This window comes from Eurytemora carolleeae, unplaced genomic scaffold, assembly GCF_000591075.1.
Source record: "Eurytemora carolleeae unplaced genomic scaffold, Eaff_2.0 scaffold882, whole genome shotgun sequence".
In the NCBI taxonomy this organism is placed as follows: Eukaryota; Metazoa; Arthropoda; class Copepoda; order Calanoida; family Temoridae; genus Eurytemora; species Eurytemora carolleeae.
In genome coordinates this window covers 87,381-103,794 of record NW_019396784.1, presented here as the reverse complement: position 1 = coordinate 103,794, position 16,414 = coordinate 87,381, and the positions used below count along the sequence as shown (strand labels likewise).

Below are 16,414 nucleotides of genomic sequence, written 5' to 3'. Positions count from 1 at the left end.
TTTTTGTTAAAAGTTTGTTATTAGTTTTCTATTGAACAGATTTTTTTTACAAAGCACGTACGTTTCGGAGAATGTTTTATTAGAAATTTGTTAACATTAATTTGAAAAGATTATATGGAAAAATGTTTTAATAAAACTATTCATTGTAATTTCTGATATTTTTAAACAAAGCATTAAAAGTAAAGTACGTGAGAAAAATAAACAAAAATTAAAAATATAAAACATAAAAATTTCTAATAAAAAAATTAATTTGACTTTAATTTTTAAAGAAAAGGTCGACAAATAAAGATTTTGAAATCAAAGAATCTTAACACAAACTCTGATTTGCTACTCCCGATATTTGTGCAATCTCATGTTGTAGACCATGTATATATTTTAAATTACGAAGTTTTGCTTTGTCTTGGTTTGAAAATACAGAAAACTTAAAACGTTGTCGAAGGTTGCATGATGAGATTTACTGAATTTTGTTTAAATTATCATCATCACGTTTTAGATTTTCTAAACGTTTCCCTTCTTATATAGGTTTCCGTGATATAATTCTCAAGAAAACTTAAATTTAGATATTTTTTCTAAAGTTTTACTTAGTTAAAATTAATGAGTAAAACCAAGAATAGAATACTGGGAACCACTGAAAATTACAAGGTTCCGGTCTTGTATTAAGGTCCCTGTTCACAATCTGATATATATTACATATATCTATAATTAAGGTCCCTGTTCACAATCTGATATATTTTACATATATCTGACATTAAGGTCCCTGTTCACAATCTGATTTATATGTTATTATTATTATTATATTAAGAACTTAAAACTCCATTCTGAAGCTTGGATGCTGTTGGCCCCACATTTTTTATTATTTTGATAGGTTCAATTATCTCAATGATGATTAAAGCTCGACTTAGAATTAAATTTACCAACACTAACATACAGGGTTACCCACAAAGGAAGAGACTTCAGAGACGACTATACAGAATTTATACTATCTGAAATCTGTATCTTTATATTCATGATTCCCTGTAAACTGTAAACTTGTTTCTTTCTTTGACAAATAAGCCATTAGAATACTATATTTTAGGCATTATTAGACTTAATTTGAACTTGGAATCCTTATATTTTAAGAGTTTTTGTCGTCTTTGCAGTCTCATCTTTTGTGGGTAACCCAGGAGAATAGTGTTTACCTCAGGTTAACTGTTCAGCCACCATATTTATTCAATTATACCTAAGATTAAAAATTTAAATTCATCGGATTGTTTTCTCATTTCTTTCCTTGTTTTGGTGTTCTATCTTATCATAATATTTTGCTGTTGTTGTTATTCTTGTAAAATTCCTTTATATAAGAGTCCAAAGGGAATTAAATTTCATGTTAAATCCTTCATTTTTTTATTATGAGTGGAAACTTTCTTCTATTATCTTAAACAGTGGGACTCACAATTAATTAAATGATGATCAATGTTTTACGTTTCTTATTGACCGAAGGCAGATTTTTATGACTTTAAATTGGGCAACCTTTTCAGCAGATATCCATAAGAAACGGATTAGTGCATTTCAAAAGTTTGGGATTAAACTCTGATCAAGAAATCTCTGAGAAGTTCTTCTCAAGTTTATTTTAAAAGTTTCAGTCCAAATGTTTTTCATTTTATTTTCTCTTCAGGTTACGGGATGAGAGAGAAGAGTTGAAAACTAATGAACGAAATCTCAGATCTGAAATATCTAAACTGAGGTAAGACCAGTTCCTAGAAAGCTAGTTATGATTTATAAATACAGTGAGAACCAGAAAACTCTGGAATAGGAAGTCGACTTTCAGACTCAATTTATGACTTTAAATACCTCAATGAACATGAGACACAGCAATTGTGCAGTGTAAACAGACCCATTTCGATTAATAAGTAATTTGATAACTTACTAGTACAGCTATTCGCTTTGTAACATCGATTAATGCACTACAGTATTAATTAAATGTTGTCTTTATTTTTCTGGTTCTCACTGTAGATAAAACAGTCATCTGTCAACCATCATCATTCCTTAAAGAAAATACAAGATTGTTCTAACAAGACCATTTTTCAATCCTGATTCAGAAATTTAGGTTTGGGACTGACATGTTTAATAATTTTATTTTATAAAAACCATTCAAATCTTGTCATTTTTTGAGATTGATAAATTTATGAAATTTAAAAAAATTGCATTTGCATGGAAGAGATTGGAAATTTAAGTATTCTCCTACATGAGGGGGAGGGATATTCGATTTTCCCAAGGGCGGCTTTCCCAAGTGGCAACTTCCCAAACGTGCAATTTATCAAGGGTTATGCACTTATGTTTGGCCCTCCGAAGTACCACTGGCTGCAATGGTCTAGCGCTGCAGCTAAGATGGGCTAAAGGGCCGATTACTAAGACCAGTACATGCTGGCGAGCCGAGCGCTGCGGCTAGGACAGACTTTTGAAATTGTCGCTTTGGAAATTGCACAGTTGGGAAGTTGCCACTTGGGAAAATACCCTTGGGAAGTTGCATCTTGGGAAATATCCGTTGGGAAACATTATTCAAATATACATCCTGATATTTGTATCCAGGGAGAGAATAGCTGGGTTCACCCAGGGACAAGATGATATTCTCCGAGCTAAGGAAGCACTGGACCTGGAGAGAGAAACCTTGAACATGGACAAGAAGACACTCAGTAACCTACGCTCAGAACACAGCAGGCTCAAGGACGACTTTAGGTAAGAAGTTAATCGATTTAAAGAAAACGATTACGGTGGAATAGTAACGATTTTGGGCGAATAAATGGCTGATTATAGGTGAAAAAAAAACGTTTGTGATAAATTTAACGAAATTAGCGATATTAGAAAACATGTTCAGTTGTTTCTTAAAAGCGATAACAAACTATCATTTAGCATGAAACAGGTTATATATTTTTATACATTTATTAGCAATTTACTTTCAGTCATTCATCTGTTCGGATTCATTTTGTTGTAAAAATTGTTGTATTAGGTCTCTTAACTCTTTTATACTGATTCCTGTAGTAGATATCAAATTCTTACACTAAAGGGATATTTTGCGTTTAATTAACCCTCCCTTGTTGATGATTTTAATATGTGACTCGCGGATTTATCACGCAGAGGCAATGAAGGAAGTAGTGAGAATTTGACACTTCTGATAGAAAAATAGGTTATTATTTAGATAGAGTTTTAGAGGATATCGTTGTGAATCGACATCACAAGGTCACTTGACCTGACGTATTATACGCTATACAGTCCTCTCAGGCCTCTGTTCACAATCTGATATATTTTACATATATCTTACATTAAGGTCCCTGTTCATAATCTGATATATTTTACATATATCTCACATTAAGGTCCCTGTTCATAATCTGATATATTTTACATATATCTCACATTAAGGTCCCTGTTCATAATCTGATTTATATTACATATATCTGTAATTAAGGTCTCTATTCACAATCTGATATATATTACATGTATCTAACATTAAGGTCCCTGTTCACAATCTGATATATATTAGATATATCAAACATTAAGGTCTCTATTCACAATCTGATATATATTAGATATATCTAACACTAAGGTCCCTATTCACAATCTGATATATATTACATGTATCTAACACTAAGGTCCCTATTCACAATCTGATATATATTACATGTATCTAACATTAAGGTCTCTATTCACAATCTGATATATATTAGATATATCTAACACTAAGGTCCCTACTGATATATATTACATGTATCTAACATTAAGGTCCCTATTCACAATCTGATTTATATTACATATATCTGTAATTAAGGTCTCTATTCACAATCTGTTATATATTAAATATATCTAACATTAAGGTCTCTATTCACAATCTGTTATATATTAAATATATCTAACACTAAGGTCCCTGTTCACAATCTGATATATTTTACATATATCTAACGCTAAGGTCCCTGTTCACAATCTGATTTATATTACTTATATCTGTGATTAAGGTCCCTGTTCACAATCTGATATATATTACATAGATCTGTAATTAAGGTCCCTGTTTACTGCAAATGAACGAATGAAAACAGAGTATTGTAATCTTCAAACAGATTACAAAACATTAAAGGTAATTGCTCATAATAATTAATTTTGATATTTATCAATAATCAATAAAAATTATTCCCATCGGTAACTCTTGTGGAAAATGTTGATTTTAAGAACCTTAAAAGGGAAGGAAAGGGAAGGAATGGGAAGGAATGGGAAGGAATGGGAAGGAATGGGAAGGAATGGGAAGGAATGGGAAGGGAAGGGAAGGGAAGGGAAGGGAAGGGAAGGGAAGGGAAGGGACTGGTTCCAGTGCTGCTCTGAAATATCATGAATCATGATAGAATAATATTGTTCCCTATCCTTAATTTTACTCACAAATGCTGGTTGATAAAAGCCCTGGATTTGAGAACAGTAAAGCATTTTGATAACATTTGACTCTGAAAAATAATGAAGTTCTACTTTTTTGCTTAGACTGAGAACAATCAGCTAAAGTTGAAGAATACAAAGCTGGCCGGTCAACTGGGTGATGGCAGGGAACAGATGACAATACTTGATGTAGAGAACAGTAAAGTTAACAACAGATGTGAGGTAAAGAACAATACTTGATGTAGAGAACAGTAAAGTTAACAGATGCCAGGTAAAGAACAATACTTGATGTAGAGAACAGTAAATTTAACAACAGATGTGAGGTAAAAACAATACTTGATGTAGAGAACAGTGAAGTTAACAATAGATGTGAGGTAAAGAACAATACATGATATAGAGAACAGTAAAGTTAACAGCAGATGTGAGGTAAAGAACAATACTTGATGTAGAGAACAGTGAAGTTATAGCCAGATGTGAGGTAAAGAACAATACTTGATATAGAGAACAGTAAAGTTAACAGCAGATGTGAGGTAAAGAACAATACTTGATGTAGAGAACAGTGAAGTTATAGCTAGATGTGAGGTAAACAACATTACATGATGTAGAGAACAGTGAAGTTATAGCCAGATGTGAGGTAAAGAACAATTTTGATGTAGAGAACAGTGAAGTTAACAACAGATGTGAGGTAAAGAACAATTTTGATGAAGAGAACAGTGAAGTTAACAACAGATGTGAGGTAAAGAACAATATTTGATGAAGAGAACAGTAAACTTAACAGATGTGAGGTAAAAAAACAATACTTGATTGTAGAGAACAGTAAATTTAATAAACAATACTGGATGTTGAAAACAGTCAAGTTAAGATATGAGATTAAAAAACATATTTTTGTCGAATACTAGGAGAAAGGACTGTCAAAGACAATCTAAAAATTCTGTCAGAGCAATGCTGATACAGAGACCGAACTTAATGAATTTCAGCCGCGTCTCAAATCCGCCAAAAACCGGTTTCAATTGAGCGCCGGCTTAAATCTTGAAACATTGAATAGAATTTTAAGTGGAACCAACTATATTTGAGCCGTGTCTCAAATTCAAGTCGCGGCTCAAATTCTTTAAATTCGGCCTCTGGTCGTTTTTTTTTTTTGATAATTGACCATTGTCAATTGTGTTTTCATTTGAGAAGTGTATTTGTCCAGAGAAAAAAGGTTTAAAATGGAATGCAACTCTTTAAATGGATCTGGTAAATTGAATTTACTTCCACAGTCCCTTGAAGTGCTGACTCCTGATCAGCTCTTCATTACTATGTAAGAAAAAATTACAAGTTCCTAACTTGTATTCTGTAAATCTGTAAATAATGATTTATTATAGGTTTTGCATCAACTAAATCTGTCTCTAGAAGAAGATAGAAAATCTCTAATGTCACAGGTATTTAAACTATTAAGGTCAAATAAATTTTCTTATTTTTCTAAGATATAACATTTTGTTCCTTGTAAATTTATCAAATTTAATTTTAAAAATGTCTAAAATACGTTTTTTTGTCATAACATTTTTTTTGACCTGGACTTTTCAAGATTAAAAAATATTATTTTTGATACTAAGAAGCTAAAAACTGGGATTGAGGTTTTTAGAAAAATTAATCAATTCCTTGAAGGGGGGAGGACGGTCAAACTGCTGGTCGGTGTTTTAAAAAATCAAAAGTAATCAATAATTTTTTATAAATTAAGCTGCGGATCTTAATATTATTTATTTGAAAAGTCCTTGAAAAATGGATGTTATAACATATGTGTCACATGTTAATATTTTTCACAGTAAAAAAATTATTTTTAAACATTTTTTCGACTTACTTTTTTATTTTTGTAAAGCTTTAGCACCGTTACCATTGACGTTAGAGGTCTATTTTTTTAATGAGCTGGCCTTTAAAAGTTGACTTAGGGACATGTATCATCATAATCCCCTCTCTTAACTCTTCGGGGGGTAATACAAGGGATACATTTCCTTAGAGAACATTTAATAATTTAGTTGGCTGTTTGGATGACAGGACTAATCTGTTTATTAACTATTTTGTTTAGGTTTCTCTACTACTGTATCAGTATCATGATCTTCTTACTCAAACACTTGACGACAAGGAACAAAATCATTTCTACTTAAATATGTTAGAATCGGCTTTAAGGCCTCCACACCTTTGGGCATTTTTTGTCCACGTCATATTGGATCATGCATAGCTCTAGCATAGGATTTTCAAGATAATGCTTAAAAGATTAAAAATAAAAATATAATACTTAAAAGATTAAAAATAAAAATATAATTTTTGAAAAAATTTATAATTAATAAAAAATATGATATGTTACATATTTATGTAAAAATATAGCGGATCCGGATCCAGCAAGTTAAAATACTTCGGAAATAGAAAATGTTTTGTGCACTGTACACTGTACACTGTACTGTACACTGTGCAATATGCACTGTGCAATTTGCACTGTGCACTGTACACTTGTAACTGTGCACTATACACTTCACACTGCACTCTACACTCTACACTGCACTCTACATTGTACACTGTACACTGTACCCTGCTCACTGCACACTGCACACTGCACACTGTACCTGCAAACTGCACTCTACACTGTGCACTGTACAATGTACATTGCACACTGCACTGTACACTTCACTGTACACTTAACTGTACACTGCACTGTGCACTGTATACTATATAGTGTACACAACTTATCAGAGCCAGAAATTTAAGAAATTAACGTTTGACGAAAACTGCCGAGTTTTCTTTTCAGGGTCAATTTAAGAAATCAGAAAACAGTAATAGAATGTAAAGAAACTCTATGTTAAGTTTCGGGCTCAGTTTGCAGATTTATATACTCATGTTCCCGCATAACCTTTATGCTATTAAAGACGACATTTGATTGTGTTGACACAGGAGCATTTTCACGAGGAGGAGAGAGAATACAGTGATAAAATGAATAATCTCAGGTTACTATTTTAACATCATTTACTTCCCTAATCTTGTTAATAAACCCTAATTTAGTTAATAAACCCCCGGCAAACATAATTAACTTCTAGGAAAACAAAATTATTTCCAAAAACGGGTTGGAGTAATGTTTTTTTAGAAATTTATTTATTACCAGTCTTTATCAGTAATTGGTTGAGACCAATGAAATGATGTGCCGCCCACGTTTGGTATTTAGTATACAAAATATCACGTAAATATTTCCGTAAATATAGATTCATAGTTTTTTTAGTTTTAAAAACTAATAGAACGCAATTTTTATTTATCTTATCTTATCAAGACCAAAGATGCAAGACTGGTTATCATGCCCTAGTTAGCGCTTAATCTTTAAAAAGTTAATAATATCAAGTCCAAATAAGGAATATACTAATATGCATATAATTTGGTAATGCAAAAAATGTGAACAGTAGAGAGCTACACAATATTATGTAGAATTTGGAGTTTTAGTATTTTTCTTCAGTAAAATTGAAGAAAATATTTATGTTAAAAGTTTTCCACCAAAATCACGAACGTGAATGGTTCCGTTCTATTTTTAACTGAATACAATACCCTTCCCCTTCATCCTATTTACAACTTCTTTTATCTATTTTTAACCAATGGCGAGTTTTCATCTCCACCTCAACTTTTTGTGACGAAATCCTCCAGTTATGAGTTATGAAATTTGCTAATATAGTTTATTACCTAACTTGCTTTATGATGTGTCAAAGGAACACTCAAGTTGTATGTTAACATAACATTAGTGACTTTGGTAGTTTAAACTATTAATTCTTTTAGATCTAATAATATTAATGTTGAAAATAACAAATGATTATTATTATTTTTTAAGCATTTTCTAATTTTCACAAAAAAAAAGTATAATGTTTAATTGCATTAATATTTAAAGCAGAAAAATCAGATTTAACCGTCAAATCGAGATATTCCATTAAGTTTAGTTTATGTTGTAGGTCGTTCTTTAGCACAGGAAAATACGATAAACATAAGTACACTAACAAAGAATAATGATAATTTTTTAACATTTAGGAGACAGAAGGAGAAACTGGAAGAGAAAATTATGGAACAGTATAAGAAAATGGATAATACAACGCCAAAGAAAAAAGGTATAACATTTTAATATTAATAAATTCCTTCTTTTTTCTTAACCTTTTCAGCGTTTTTTACATTTTTTAACCTTTCCAGGAGAGTTTTTTATATTATCCTGCAATATTTTCCAATGTTCATACCTTCTGTTTTTTTTACCCTGTTTCTTTACCTGCCTTTTATTCTTATAAAGGTGATTATAATTAATCCTCCATTTACATATCTAAATGTTCCGGTACGCTTAAAACCTTTTTACGTTTAACAATTTGGAAGATATCTGGTTTTCTATCTTAACATGAAATTAATTCTCACAAATTCTTCACTGTATAAAAAATCCGCTAGGATTGATTGTTATGTATCTAGAGATGTTAGGTACTTTCCCAAAGGATTTTTCCCAATTACCAACTTATTCTGTCTTAGTCGCTGCGCTCGGCACCTAGACTGTTCTAGTCGCAGCACACGGCACCCTAGTGGCATATCCTAGCACAAGCGCTCGGTCCTTGGCACTTGGGAATTCACCCTTGAGAAAATGCCTTTGGGAAAATACCTAAGACCAATACAAGGTTGACTACTATACTGTTATCCCTGTTATCCAGATAAAGGTGTAATAACTATACTATTATCCCTGTTATCCAGGTATAGGGTTGATTACTATACCATTATCCCTGTTATCCAGGTATTAGGGTTGATTACTATTCTATTATCCCTGTTATCCAGGTATAGGGTTGATAACTATACTATTATCCCTATTATCCAGGTATAGGGTTGATAACTATACTATTATCCCTATTCGACAGGTATAGGGTTGGTTACTATACTATTATCCCTATTATTCAGGTATAGGGTTGATAACTATACTATTATCCCTATTCTACAGGTATAGGGTTGATAACTATAATATTATCCCTATTCTACAGGTATTGGGTTGACCCTGGTGAAACGAATGAAGAAAGCTGGGAGTAATATGTTCTTGAATTCTCCTGGGCGGAATAGAAGGATAGAAGAAGATACTAGTTCTCTAGGGAGTGGAGGAAATGAGAGTATTGATAGTGAGGGCAGGTTGGTAGTATTTTAATTTAAGCCTACGATATAGGAATATGTTTGCGTCCTCGATGTTGGTCCACAACAACAACGTGCGTCCTTTACGCATCCTAAATAGTTCGTGAACTCAATATTCCTTCCTTAATAGTCCAGTCTATAATCTTAATAGTGCGTCCTCAAAAGTAAGCTCTCAATAATTCGTCCTCAGAAGTAAGTTCACAAAAGTGCTTCCTCAAAAGTAAGTTCACAACAGTGCGTTCTTCAAAGTAAATTCACAATACTGCGTCCTCAAAAGTAAGTTCACAATAGTGCGTCTTCAAAAGCAAGTCTTCAATAGTGCGTCCTCAAAAGTTTGTTCTGAATAGTTTGTCCTCAAAAGAAAGTTCTCAATTGCAATAGTGCGACATCAAAAGTAAGTTCTCAATAGTGCCTAATCTCAAACAGAATGGATAATATACTAACTTTAGTTTGTAGACTATAAATATCAAATTTAATACAATTTGATATCTAAAACATTACCGAGAAATTTACCAAATTGTAATTTAAATGTTTATTTAAATTAGTATGAGTATGATCGGTATAAACATGACTGAATAACGTAAGAAATAATTGATTAAATATGTGAGTCTAATCGGTTTATTTATATGCATACGTCAGATATATCTTTATTCTATATATATTTGTATATTTGAATATACGTTAGCCAAACGGCTGGATCAAATTGGCTGATATTTTTTAGAGATCCCTTGAATACCCCAGGGGGTAGCAAAGGCTAGAAAAAAATTTTAATTCGAGTATTTTTCCAAAATCAATTTTTTTTTCAAATTTTTTGTTCTTCACGAGCAACTCCAGGCACTTCAGCCAGTGCTAAATTTTAACAATTTCCTTCTATCTGTCTGTTATGAATAGAACCGCATTTGTAAGAAGAACTAAGTTTAAGATAAAACATGGGGATAACTATATCATTTTTTTCAGACAAAAGGCTATAAATGGAGGGGGCCACTTGAAATTACGTCTTAAGCTCCTTTCACAATGAATATATCGGTTTGTGTTCTTGTGAATTAAGTCCGCGTCATTAATAATTTGATATGAAGACATTCATTATATTTGTTATTCAGTTCCACTTTTAGTTAGAAAATATAATTTATTGGATTCTATCGCTGCAGGAAGTAACAATTGTATAATTGTGTTATTGAAAACCAGTAACCACTCTTCCCCCGAAACTAATATAAATAATAACTTATGTAATCTTTAATATTTCTGCGTCATGGTTTTCTAAAACTAACATTGTCAGGCATGTTATTTTTATGTTGTGATTGTCATGATTTCGTAATATAATATTTCACATCATTTATTACTTCCAACATTTTCGGTTGATTCATTATTTGACTTCTTAAGTTGTCCTCGAGTCAGTTTCCTTTTAGTTTTGAAAGCTCGCCAAAGAAATCTTAATCTTCTAACATCTGTTTATATAAACATTAAACATATTTTCATCTCTTGTTATTTTGGAATTAATTGGGCACTAGTAGGCGGTCTGGACTCCTAACCTTTTAACACTCGTATGTTTAATGCCAAATATTTTATTTTTGATGCATTTTTTATCTAGAAATACCACCTGCGCTGAGTTATATTACTTCAAAGTTCGTTTTAAAATTTGTATAACTAAACCCGTTAATTATTATTCATGTTAGGTCACCTTCTGAAGCTATGCTGACGTCAGGGGGGGATCTACATTCAGGGGACAAACTTCTCTTCAGGTAAATAGAATGTTTACAGTGATGCCCATCAAACTGTAGAATAATGGGCTTTCTTGTTGTTGTGAAATGGTTATTAGCTTCTTTTATTTGTGGTGACAGATATCTTCTATATACATACTTTGCTTGTCTGTGTGTCTGTTTGTACCCAATGAACGTCAAAACGGCTGAACCGATCGGTCCGAAATTTTGTGTGGGACCTCACATGATCCCAGGGAAGGTTTATGGATGATCAAAGTTAATAATTAATTTTTTTGCGAAATATTCTAAAAAATGAAGGAAAAATATTATTTTGTGATATGCGCCAATTTATACAAAAAAATACGCGGAATCTTGATAATGAATATTAGCGGTCACTTTCATAGCAAAAGTTGAAAACTAAAACGATTGATAAGAAGCGCGAAGCAAAGTATAATTTATTAGGTTAAATGTTTTAAACTCAAAAAAGGTCAGATATTTAAAAATACACAATATACCCAAAATTATTGCTGTAAAAATCACGAGCCATTCTGTTGAGCTCCACAACCGGGTCTCTTAAAATGAAATTAAGTGAAAATTCTTTTAATGAAGAAGGTTAATAATCCTTTTTAATGGTAATTTGTGGGAAACACTGACCACTCCCACAATTTTATCGAACATTTTAAAATTATAACAATTTTTAAAAATTGATTCTTTAACTGGAGTTATTAATTTCCTCTTGAAACTCAAATATTTATTTTAATATTTTATCCTTAATAAAATGCTCCAATCAGTTTTTTCAAAATTTTCTCGGGAGAACTTTCAACAAGGTTTCAACAGACATGATTTTTAAATAAAGAATGTTAATAAAGACTAGCTTGAGAACCCAGCGGTGCACTGCCCAGGGTACTCATAGTTACTCACGCCTAATACCCAAACTCAAATTATGATTTTAGCCATTTTTCCCTAAAAAATTAGACCCACTGAACTTAGAATCTCAAAACCAAGCTGTATAATATAGGAAAATATTTACCCCTGTATAATATATATATATAGGGAAATATTTCCCTGTATAATATAGGAAAATATTTACCCCTGTATAATACAGGAAAATATTTACCTCTGTATAATATAGGGAAATATTTACCCCTGTATAATATAGGAAATATTTACCCCTGTATAATACAGGAAAATATTTACCCCTGTATAATATAGGGAAGTATTTACCCCTGTATAATATAGGAAAATATTTACCCCTGGTTAATTATAGGAAAATATTTTATCCTTGTTATTTCTCTTACAGGCGAAGTTTGCCTGCCAGTATGATGGGTATAGGGTTGGATGAGGAGGAGGAGAAGGAAGAGGAAGATAATCAATCAATAGTTTCATATTTCTCCGGTCTTGGATACGATCAAGATCATATACCTACAAGGGATACAGGTATTATAATCAATAGTTTCATATTTCTCCTGTCTTGGATACGATCAAGATCAAATACCTACATGTGATGCATGTATAATGATCAATAGTTTCATATTTTTCCGCTATTGGATATATTAATTCATATTACTTTAAAAATCTGACCACTCGACTCATCTCAGAAAAATCTTAATTTAGAATCAACCTGAACTCCAAACTATTCAAAATCATACTTATAATCTATATATTCCTAAAATTTCTAAAAAATATTGTGAATAAATCTTAAAAAGTTTTATTAAAGATAAAAATAAAATTATCTTGAGGCCTAACCAGTGCTTCTTACGTAATACTTAAACCTCATCAAACTTGAAGAATTAAACTCTTGATTATTGCATTCTGAATGCAGGATACAGTAAATTAAAGCAGTAGATGTGAAATGAATAATTTATTTGAATTCTAATTTAGATTTTTCGAATATATAACCATGATTCAAATAAACGTGGGTGTAGCAAAATGTTTGAAAATACCCTTTTTCTCTTATTTTTCATTTAGATGTGCACTCAGTTTCTGCTTTTTTATAGTATCCTAAAATGTCAATGATAAAAAAAACATGCATGGGGATGGGGGGTAATATGTTTTAGAATCAAGCCCCCCACCCCTTCCCGGGGAAGATATTTTAAAATTGATACTTTTTTATCCCCTTATTAATAAAAAACTTACCACCATAAAAATTTTCCTTTCCTTAAAATAATTTTAAAATATTGAGGGTATTTTATAAGAAAATAAATATTCTAGGATTGAAGTCTGTGCAATTAAAATTTTACTTCCCAAAGGCAATACAAAATTTTTATTGGCCTTGTATTGCATAAAGGAAATCAGTTTTTACCACACACTCCAATTTTGTTATTTCGATATCTTTACAACACGCTAGTGTGCCTTTGATATTTAAACATTTTGTTATTTCGATATCTTTACAACACGCTAGTGTGCCTTTGATATTTAAACATTTTGTTATTTCGATATCTTTACAACATGCTAGTGTGCCTTTGATATTTAAACATTTTGTTATTTCGATCATTCTTAAGTATTCCCTGAACCTTTAAATCTGGGGATTTATCATAAAATATCAGTACATTGAATTTCAAGGAAAAGTCCCCCCCCCCCCCATTATGTCTGTAATACAATTATACATTATTAGTATGACTATACTTAACATGGTTATATCAATATCATTATTTACAATATTAGTATTATCATCATTTTTACTTTAATTATCATTCATTATGATCACTAACTTTATCATCATTATCATTTTTTAATGATTGTCATTATTATTCTTATTAGAATATACAGGGTCACCCACAAATCATAAGATTTCAGAAACGACTGTACATAGTTCACATGGCCCTTTTACTTGAATCCATGATTTCTTGCAACTAAACTTGTTTCTTTGCCAAGTCATGAAGACTATTTTCTAGGTATAATACTTAGAATCGTCAGATTTAAAGATTTTAGGTCGTCTTTCAAGATGCATCCTTTGTGGGTAACCTTGTAGTTTAGAAACTGAAAAGACATTCTTCTCGGTCAAAAGAAAAAAGAAAAAAAAGTTCTTGAAAATAAAGGGGGAAATTTTGTGAAAAAATTCCTTACACTCTGAACCTTTTAACCAAGAAAACTGTTAAAATTTATCCAGCTCAAAGGGACTGGAACCGTAATTTCAAGTGACCCTCCATACAAAGGTGGCAATTCTCGATTTACAAGGATAGGTCCTGAAAACCTTTGTATGTTCATCGAACACAGCGCCCAAAGTAATGTGCATCTGAATACTAGCGGGGTGTGCACTGTACAGTACTGTACTCGATAAACACACAAAGGTTGTACAATGTATCAGCATTGCTCTCTTTGCAAGGAGGGTCACTAAAAATGATGCTTTTAGTTCCTTTCAGGAAATTAGTTCCAAATCTTCCTGTAAATTTGATTTAGCTACAAAAATTACTAATTTGTTTAGGATTAGATCGAGACTTGTTTAGAGACAATAGGGATGAATAATTTCAATTCAAAATAAAAACTTTTTATAAATAAATTCGATATTGTCTGCTCTTTTTAATGTCAAATTCACTTAACCTAAAATTTGACTAGATATAGGTTTCATTTTCGGAATGAATAATATAATCAACATATATCAATGATTTTTTTTCAAGTTTGTTACACTTGTGACCGAGAAATTGATTAAAATTATCCTGGGTTCAGAGAGTACGATTATCCTGAGTTCAATACCAAAGACGATGCAAGCTCAGTTCTGGGACTGAGTACAAGGGACGCATTGACCCCGTCAAGGGATCTCTTGACCTCTTCTAGGGATCTCTCTTCAACCCCGACTTCAGTAAGAAAGTCCAGTGAAACCCAACCAAGGTAAACAATTTAAATGCTGGTATAACTATATGATTCCTTTATGCTCAAATTGACTGTAAAGGAAAAATGAAAAGGGGTATATTGACTGAAACCTATGCAGTTTAGAAGTTGATCGATACCATAAAGATATAATTGATAATATTATTTATACGTCCGTATCACGTGACCAGAACTCACACCAATGGCAGTGCAGTATACTGGTCACATGATTCAGACAGAGACACGTGAAAATGATATTGCACTGCCATTGGTGGGAGCTTTGGTCTCATGATGCTGACATATTTATTATTTTATCAAATTATATTTATTTTAAATGAAAAATTATCAAATTCAAATAATAAAAGAAGCAACCCTAAGTTTCTTAGGCTCCTCTGGGATATCGTTGTTTTTAGATTGGTTTGCTGTATATGATCTGTTTAAACCTACGATTTTTTTACAAAATGTTTTACATTTATATAAATTTATCTACTCCTAAAATGCTAAGGTTTCAAGCCTATACCCCCTTTCATTTTTTTCTGGACAGTCCCTTGTATTGTATTTAAATAAAAGGAGATCTATAGATTATCGAAAGTTGAGGAAGAAATATGGTTTGCCATTTGTTGCATTACAATTTCTGTATATCCACCATTTGCACCTCAGAAAACATAACAATTTTAAATATTATTCTACAAGGTGAACCTTTTATTGCCTTTTCCTTGGAGTCATGTTGCTTAGGAGTTTTTAAGAAAGTGTATTATTTCTGTTTTCCTTCTTAGATCTATTAGCCGAGTATACCTATCGGCCGGAAATGACGTCATCGGCGGCCGAGGATCCCGAGCTGGCGAAGAACCTCGGCTCACGTCCTGGAAAAAAACCGGCGATACCGATCTTTCCCTTCCTCCTCTACCAGCCAGGCGTCCGCAGACACCTCCTCCCAGCAGACCGCCGAAACCTAGAGGTTCAAACCCACCAACTGACGACGAAGAAAGTAAAAAAGACTCCGCATCTGAAAGTTCAGTTTGGTATGAATATGGATGCGTTTAGGCTTCCAGTTGCCTTATTTCGGTTAAATATAAATGTTTTAATGTCCTTTCTGATTCACAATGGTACCCTCTGGACTTTCGCCTTTGGGTTAAAGATATCCTAATTTTACTTCATGAAAATTCATTATTTCAAATCAAATCTACTTGCGTATTTATGTCGAAGAGACAAAGAAGTCAATTAACAGACCGATATCTTCTTCATTATTGTGGATATATATAATAGTATGATGTGTACCATTGTGAAAAATTCTAACAATTCTTTAATAGGGGTCATTTCAAGATACAGTCCATTTACCAAACTTAGAAGTGCTTTTATTTATAAAAGGC

At 32.1% G+C, this 16,414-nt stretch overlaps 1 protein-coding gene across 1 annotated transcript; it reads left to right on the top strand.

The window, feature by feature from the left end:
* The first annotated feature begins 1,628 nt into the window (after positions 1 to 1,628).
* On the top strand, positions 1,629 to 16,414 carry LOC111708675 (protein Daple). The gene is made up of 15 exons (XM_023482115.1): positions 1,629 to 1,720; positions 2,566 to 2,712; positions 4,030 to 4,102; positions 4,495 to 4,611; positions 5,754 to 5,810; positions 6,455 to 6,511; positions 7,315 to 7,367; positions 8,425 to 8,501; positions 9,399 to 9,540; positions 11,214 to 11,279; positions 12,538 to 12,674; positions 14,662 to 14,692; positions 14,904 to 15,065; positions 15,821 to 16,130; positions 16,355 to 16,414. The coding sequence occupies exons 2-14, from the start codon at positions 2,651 to 2,653 to the stop codon at positions 16,086 to 16,088; spliced, it is 1,302 nt and encodes a 433-aa protein (XP_023337883.1). The 5' UTR covers positions 1,629 to 1,720; positions 2,566 to 2,650; the 3' UTR covers positions 16,089 to 16,130; positions 16,355 to 16,414.